This window comes from Theropithecus gelada, chromosome 6 (genome assembly GCF_003255815.1).
Source record: "Theropithecus gelada isolate Dixy chromosome 6, Tgel_1.0, whole genome shotgun sequence".
In the NCBI taxonomy this organism is placed as follows: Eukaryota; Metazoa; Chordata; class Mammalia; order Primates; family Cercopithecidae; genus Theropithecus; species Theropithecus gelada.
This window is the reverse complement of record NC_037673.1, coordinates 63,049,927-63,058,370: the sequence shown is the minus strand read 5'-3', so window position 1 is coordinate 63,058,370 and position 8,444 is coordinate 63,049,927. Positions and strand designations below refer to the sequence as shown.

The window sequence follows — 8,444 nt, the reverse complement described above, 5'->3', positions numbered from 1 at the left end:
AAAAAAAAAAAAAAAAAAAAAAAAAAGAAAAAAACCAAAGAACAAAGAACAAAAACCAAAAAAGATAGAAGCCTGTGGTGGCAGGTGGCGTGGTAACTATGTAAAATTTTGTGGCACAACAGTCAAATTGTATAGTGGAGTCAATCAATCAGGGTTGAGGGGAAGACACAGAAAAGCTTTGGATACATGCTTTTCTATTATAGTTTATCCCAATAAATTATGAACTTCTTTGCCTTCTCTACTCCACTGTGAGCAGCTCCGGTTCTGGAGTGGCTTTTTGTATCCTCATTGCCAAGCACAGTGCTTGACACATAACGGGCAGGTTAGAGTCTTTGAAATGAATTCAAAAACAAACATCTGAAAGCATATTTTTAAAGACAGTTCTTAATTTGTTCTGATTAAAGCTAAGGACTCTATCCGTAGAAAAAATGCATGTATCCATGCACACGAACATATCTCATATAATTTCAGGGCAATCATGGGACATCTGCTTGCTCTGCCCTTTTCATAGACCCCCCAAGAAAACCAGAGATTCCAGATTAACAAATTCCTAGGTTTCAATACATAATCATAGGGAGAAGCTGAGAAAGCTTTAGAAATGTTCTCCATTGCCAATTTTTTTTTTTTTTTTCAAAAAACATGTTTCTTTCATCTACCTCATGCAGAAACTCAGCACACTAAGGAAAAGGACTCTCATGTAGAAATCTGCCCCCCGCAGGTGTAGAAATAACTTATCCGTATAGTTTAGGTTTATTTACAAATTAGGCATTTTGCAGTTATCATAGAAAAAGGCATCTTTGTAACAAAAGATAATTTTAAAGAAGGTATATTTATTTAACACACATGTATGAACTATTCATTAGCAATCCAGGACTGTGGAGGACAGGGGACAGAAACAAGCCTCGAAGAGATCACAATATGCTGGAGTGCATGCATGACACCCTGGGTATCTGAATCAGATGTTTGCCTCTGTGTGTGTGATGAAGACAGTAGTGAGTGGAATGGACAGAAAGTAAATGTAAATTCTGTAAGGGAAGAAAATGAACTTTTACTCATTCTATAACAGTCTTTTGCTTTATTATGGTCATATACAACTGTTAGTCTCCCATCCTCGGTTCCCAGATACCCACCAGAAAACTGGTAATTAACCTCTGGATAAACTTTCAGTGATTACAGATGAGGAGCGAGGCAACCTTAAGCCATAAACAATATTCCTGCAGTATGGCGGAGCCACAATCATCTGAATGTCAGTTTTCAGAGCCAGTCAGTGAACGTTTCATCTGAGGGATGTTTTCCCGACGATCATCTTATCATTATCACATCTTAAAAGCTGGAGAAGCCCTCAAAGCCGATTTGGCACAAATGTCAATTCAAGGGAGGAATGCCCTCTGTAACACTCCTGGCAGCTACAGGCTTTTCACAGCAGCAGAATGTATTTTTAGCCAACAAAAATTATTAGAAACAGCTTCCTCATGCTGAACTAAATCCTCCTCATATTTTCCAACCATTTCTCTAATGGAATTTAATTGTTTCCATTTGATTTCTGAAGCAGTACAGAATTAGCCTATTCTCTCTCCCATTTCCTTCAAGAATCTGAAAACAATTATCATCTGTATTTCTGAATTATCTCCAGACTGAACTTCCCTAATTCTTTTTTATATTTCTTTTGAGAAGTATTTTCAAATTTATCATCATCTTGTTCCTGCCCTGCAAACACTGTAATACTTGGCCGAAGTCTGCTTAAAATGTGATACCTAGAAAGGAACACAATATTCTAACAGTGATTGATCTTACACTGGAGTTCAGGGGGATTATTCTTTTGATCTGGGCACATACTTCTATCAACACACTCTTAAAAAGCCTTAGTTCTCACCTCCCGTCCCCCTCCCCAGGTGTGCTGTCCTATGAGCTGACATCGGAATTTGGCCAAATCAAACTGCCAACTCTTTTTTCCTGAATACTATCAAGTCAGTCTTCCCCTTCTTTTACCTGGGTAATGGAATGTGTCTAATTTCATTTTGAGCTTGTCTCCACATTGAAATAATTTTAAATATTATTATTTTTTTTTTACTTTTGAGACAGAGTTTCACTTTGTTGCCCAGGCTGGAGTGAAGTGGCACAATGTCAGCTCACTGCAACCTCCAACTCCTGGGTTCAAGCGATTCTTCTGCCTCAGCCTCCCAAGTAGCTGGGACTACAGACATGCACCACAACACCTGGCTAATTTTTGTATTTTTTAGTAGAGATGGGGTTTTGCCATGTTGGCCAAGCTGGTCTTGAACTCCTGACCTCAGGTAATCCATCCACCTTGGCCTCCCAAAGTGCTGGGATTACAGGCGTGAGCCACCTCGCCCGGCCAAAATAGTTTTAAATATTAATAACATCATCATACTTAATAATTCCAGCCCTATTATCTGTAAATTTGATACTTTTATGGTTTTTTCCATTTTTAGCCAAATGACTTGAAATTACCCCCAGTTTAACATTAATCATTATGCACTATCTCAGACTGTTTCAATAGCTAGGAATCCATCTGGATAACTATTATCCAGTCACATTCTCCATCTTAGCCACAAAGATATCAACAGCAATGTGTGTCTTGCTGGACTCAATGAACAAACTATTTCTAGCCAGTTTCTCTCATAACAAATGCTAGAGACATTTTATCATGGGAGTAAAATTGAGGCGAGCCTCTGGGGTCTATGAAGTATGCAGCTCGTACAGGTTCCAGCTCATGTGAGCCGAACAAGGGAGCCTATTTCCTGTTCACCCCTTCCCCTTGTATGTACATCATGGACTAGATGTGTTGAACCTGTATTTTCCCGGGAAAGGGAACTACAAGGTGAATTCAACCAAATAAAAACTCAAGAATCACTCATGGTGTGGTGTGGGGGTGTGTGCATGGTTGTGCACATTACCTCAATTTTTCAAATTTTGTTTTGTTACAGACTTATAGCATTATTGTTTGTTGAAAAAGGCTATTTTGGTCTAATATTTACATCTTGTAACCTTTACCTTTTGCCTTGATACAGTTGATACTAGATAATCACTTAGGTGGATCTGTTTCCAGTAGGAAATTTCTCTATTAAAGGTGACTCAAAAATTAAACTTTTTGGACGTTGACTGTTTTTCAAAGAACTGAAGGTGTATCTGTCTTTTCTTTTCTTGTATTTTACTTTTTTTTAAGACAGGGTCTCTGTCACCCAGGCTGGAATGCAGTGACGTGATTATGGCTCATGGCTGCCTTGACCTTCTTGGGCTCAAGCAATCCTCCCACCTCAGCCTTCCAAGTAGCTGGGACTACAGGCATGTGCCACCATCCCTAGCTAATTTTTTTAGTTTTTGTAGAGACAGGGTCTATGTTGCTCAGCCTGGTCTCAAACTCTTGAGCGCAAAGGATCCTCCTGCCTCAACCTTCCAAAGTGTTAGGATTATAGGTGTGAGCCCCCACATTCGTTGCTTTCTTGCTTTTATTCTCACCACACATTTATAAGAGAAGGCATGTTCAATTTCAATGGGCTATCCAATTTCAGATGGGAGACATCTAACTGTAATGTGTTGATTTGAGGGAAGCAGCTTTGGTCACTGTATCTATTCAAATAAAATGGATTTTCTCTTTTAACATTCTTTGGGTGTTCAGTTAACTATGTTTAAACCCTATTTGAGGACTCGGTATTCATTATGGACTGAATGTTTGTGCCCCATTCCCTACATTGAAGCCCTAACAGCCAATGTGATGGGGTTAGGGGGTGGGGCCTTTGTGGGAGGTGACCAGGTTTAGATAAAGTCATGAGGATGGAACTCTCATGATGGGATTCCTGCTCTTGTAAAACAAAGACACTCTAGGGCTTGCTCCCTGCCACTGCTGCCTGCAGAAGTTTCTGAACCTTTATGTTCCACATCCGCCTCCTCTCTTCCCATGGCTCTCTACAGAGCCATTTGTAACATGTCGACCTGACACTTTTGGGGATGTGGTCAGTAAAAGAGGAAGAGGGGCCTCACCGCGAACCAAATTTACCAGCATGTGGATTGTGGGACTTCCCAGCTTCCAGAACTGTAAGAAATGTCTGCTTTTGAAGCCACCCAATCTATATTTTGTTATAGCAACCTGAAGTAAGATGGTATTTTAATGTAAATTTTAATGCAATTTCCTTGGCGCATGGAAAGTTCCACCTGTGTGTGATAGAAAATGAATAAATGGTAAATGCAAACAAACTGGCCTAGTGGGGAGGCAGGATCTCCACAGACCTATAATTCATACATAAAGGCTAAAGGTAAAATGGTAAAGTAGAAAAGTGAGTCACTGCCTATTACTTAAGGCATTTACAAGTACAATGATCATATCAGTAATTTTTCTTTGAAGAGCTATTTCCTCAATGTTGGTGTCTTCCACAATGCAATTTTCATCCGAAGAGCTACAGATATCCACCTCTCACCTCATTAGCTTTAGAAAGGCAAGACCTTGGCATAAGTAGCTCAGGTGATAACTCTTCAAGGCAATTTTTAGTTGTTTAGGTAACATGCAACATTTATACTAGAGGGGGACAAAGTCTATATCACGTGGCATAACGTCAAGACATTTCTCTTCTCTGCAGCATCGTAAAACTAAACCTTTAGGATCATGCCTACTATCCATTAGCATAAGATGTTTAAGATTTTATCCTTCACAACACAACAGTGCCTGTAAAAAAAAAAAACAGAAAAACCAAAAGAGGCCTAAATCCCCTGGATCAATTACCTGGAGAGACCTTATTATATGTGGCTCAGTCCATAAATCTAAAGTGTACATTTGTCTAATTACAATTTCCATAGTTATCCACCATTTCAAGTATGTCAGTGATATTCTCTGCTCTGAGCTGGAAAAAAAGAACAACTAGATGGAGGGCCACATTAAAAAAAACAAAGTAAGTTTAAGTTCTTTCTTTTGAATCACACTAGGGAATTTTTAAAAGTAAGTCCTTTCTTTTGAATTATGCTTGAGAATTTTTTGAGTATTAATTTTTCTGAGACTTAATCTGGCTCTGTTGTCCAGGCTGGAGTACAATGGCATGATCTCAGCTCGCTACAACCTCTGCCTCCCGGGTTCAAGCTATTTTCCTGCCTCAGCCTCCCGAGTAGCTGGGACTACAGGCACCAGACGTCATACCCAGCTTTTTGTATTTTTGTGGAGACGGGGTTTCACCATGTTGGCCAGGCTGGTCTTGAACTTCTGACCTCAGGTGATCCGCCTGCCTTGGCCTCCCAAGGTGCTGGGATTACAGGTGTGAGCCACCGCGCCCGGGCTGAGTTTTAATTTTGTGACTGTTCTTTGGTAGATTTTAAATATTAGAGGTAGGCCCTAAATAAAAAGAACACTATGGTGCTTTTGCTCTCATGTATTTCGGTTTTAATGTTAAAGTATGAAAGAAATATGAATTCATTCTCATGGATAATAATATAACTTTGTGTGCAGCCTTTCCACACCAATTTAGTTTTTCTGTGTGAAATAAGATTTCAAATGGTAAAGTTGCTGTTAAGGAGACACAATGGAAAAAGCTGAAGAGTTTTTTTTTGTCTGATACTGGAAAACAGAAAAGTCTTGGGGAGGGGGAAGATGTGAGAAAACTACTATAGGGTGCAAAGACCACAAAAACAGTTTTGGGGACTAGACGGGGGTGACACTGAGTGAGTGTGGGGAAGAGAAGGGCTGGGCAAATTATCTCAGAATAGAGGGTAGTAGGATTTCAGGTGGATGTTTAAGGTATTTGCTTGGCAGATATAATCTAGGAATCTCCTAGCTCTTGCATTTCCTGCTGTCTGTAATTTTGTTATGTAGTATAATAATTTTTTATTTAGCACAAAGTTCACTTGGACTAGAGAATCGAAAGGTGCTAATTTTGTCTCTGGCTAGCAAAGTCATACCTGAGGTATGCACTGGAAAACAACTGGAAGACCTAGGCAGGGTACATTCAAAGTTTTTTTTTTTTTTTTTTTTAAATTTTATTATCCTGTCTTGGTTTCCTTTATTGAATAGATTCCTACAGGAAAAATACTGTGAGTTTACTGTCTGCTGCAGAATTGGAATTTAGACTCACGATAAAGAGAGTTAAAGATAGATCCAAAGGTTCACTTAAAATAAAAATCACCTGACGGAACAGGCTACTGAAGAGTCTCTTCCCTGTGGTTAAGTTTCATCATACACATAAGGCTTTGGAGCAGCTGTCCTAAAATGCTTCTGTCCAAAACCCATTCCTGTTCTGGAGGTTCTGAACCCTTTATGTTCCACATCCACCTCCTCTCTCTTCCCATGGCTCTCTACAGAGCCATTTGTGACATGTCTACCTGACACTTTTGTGGATGTAGTAAGCAAAAGAGGCAAAGTCCCTAACACTTATCAGAAACACGAAAAGAGAAAAATGTGCTTGGACTTGCTTTAGTATTCTAATTGGCACACATGCCAAAAGACTAATGATCTTGTATGCTGAAGTGGAAATGAGCCTCTCATACAAGCTACGAAATCCTCTAATACAAGATACAAAAACTTATACATTAGACCAGTCTAATTGAAACATAAGTTTTTGATACTCTTGACTGCACTTCAGACGGAAAAGACAAAACTCAAATGGAGGAACGTAATTTAAGTATGGCAGAAAGTTGGGAATCACGCGGCCTGATATACAAAAAATGCATCACTGAGGCATATTCCCCTGGCCTTGAGGTATGCAGGCAAAGGAGAGGTCACACCTTCTTGGGAGACAAAGGATCAAAGTTGACACAGAGCTCCAAGAAAATATTTACCAGAAGAATGTGATGATTCATTTATCAGTCCAGAAATCCCAAGTACAAAACTTCAAGATACAAGAAAGATCAAATTATATCATGTATATGATTCAATTTTAAAATTCTTAGCCCTCTTATATCATATTATCTAGATTATAATAGTAAAAAAATCAAGTTACATTCATATGAAACTTTCATAAAAAGAAATCAAATCCAGTTTTATGAAATTTTATAGTACAATTACTTTCTAGTGGGTCTTTTCTTAGGTCACAGTATTTATAATTCCATTTACATCTTTATAATTTTTAAAATTAGAAAACAAAAGGATGTCAATAGAAATCTAAATTTTCACTTGTAAAACTCCCTTCAGTTTCCAGGCCAGTAACACACGGTGATGTTGACTTGTTCTCCAGACATGGACGGCTACCAAGGATCCCCAGTTCACGAAGCATGCAGGCCTCGACTCATTAGGAACGCTTTTTGGTTTGGCTCACGTTTCAAGAAATTGTGGAGCATGTCCATGCCGTCCAGAGATCCCCCAGGTTTCAGGATTAGGTTTCTGTATTTCATTCCAACCTAATAAAAGAAAACATCATACCTAATAATTCATGGTTATAGCAATTTTCCAAATCTCTAGATGTAAAAGAGGAAAGGGTAGGGGTGAAGGAAAAAGGACTTTAGCCTTACTCTGTCTAGATGTTTTCTCTTGCTCACAAACAGCTCTGTAGGATTTATTTATTTTGGTAGCTAAGAGATTTGGAGCTTAAAACTTCAGGTCTTCTACACTGTCCTTTATTATGGTCTTGTCTCCTTAGATTCTAGGCAGTGAGCTGACAACATGAACAAACAAACAAAATATAGCCAAATGGAATATACGGCAGGTTCCTATTTGCTGTGCTATCTCTTGTAAATTCAAAAGGGTTAGAAAGCAAGTGTTCAAGAAGGCTACAAACAACCTTCTGGGTACCCAGAAACAGGAGCATGGCTACTGTCACATGGTTTCTGCTGCTTTTATGATGGGCTCATTCAAAACAACAACAGAACCCTCCTCCTTATGGATGAGAGAAGGAGGGCCGCACATGTCCCGCAGGGGAGGGCCAGACGTTTTGGTGGGTGCGATGCTGGGAATGAGGACCTTTAGAAAGCTTTATTTGGGGATGGAGGTCTGGAATTTTAAAACATCACAGTTCCTCTACTTTTATTTACATAAACACAGGAGCAGATAGAGTGTAAGAAAATAGTTGTTATTCAGTATCAGCATTGTTCAATATTTTCACTTCCCTTTCAGTGTCCTTTTAAGAAAGCAAGGCAAGACAATTCAATGAAGCATAATTCCAAATATACACATAACAAACAATTCACAGAGGAACACTTACATTTATATCCATTATATCACTTGATCAACAGGACTTAGTACAAGAAGAGCTAGAGAATTTCCAGCTCTGTCTTATAACAAGATTTTGATTGGTACAACCATCAGAGGTAAATTTAGTCAAACTGTTAAGGAAAATAAAACATGGATGAAATCTACCAAGTTAGACACAAAACGATTTATGTCCTAGGGCCATAAGAATACAAACTTTTGGGGTTACATTTGGCTGTAAATAGAAATCATTTGCAGCTTATTAATCATCTACAGGCTAACATGTAACTTCACAGTCTGGACTCTAATCAGGAGTAAATAA

At 38.9% G+C, this 8,444-nt stretch overlaps 1 protein-coding gene across 2 annotated transcripts in view; it reads right to left on the bottom strand.

Annotated features, from left to right (window-relative positions):
* Window positions 1-810: 810 nt before the first annotated feature.
* Window positions 811-8,444, bottom strand: part of NLN (neurolysin) — a 103,739-nt gene continuing 96,105 nt past the window's right edge. The window contains exon 13 of one of the 2 annotated variants that reach the window (XM_025388619.1): window positions 811-7,335. In XM_025388619.1, the coding sequence (XP_025244404.1) occupies window positions 7,201-7,335 (135 nt within the window). In that variant the 3' untranslated portion in view covers window positions 811-7,200. The remainder of the gene's footprint in view (window positions 7,336-8,444) is intronic. The other variant, XM_025388620.1, reaches the window with a different exon arrangement.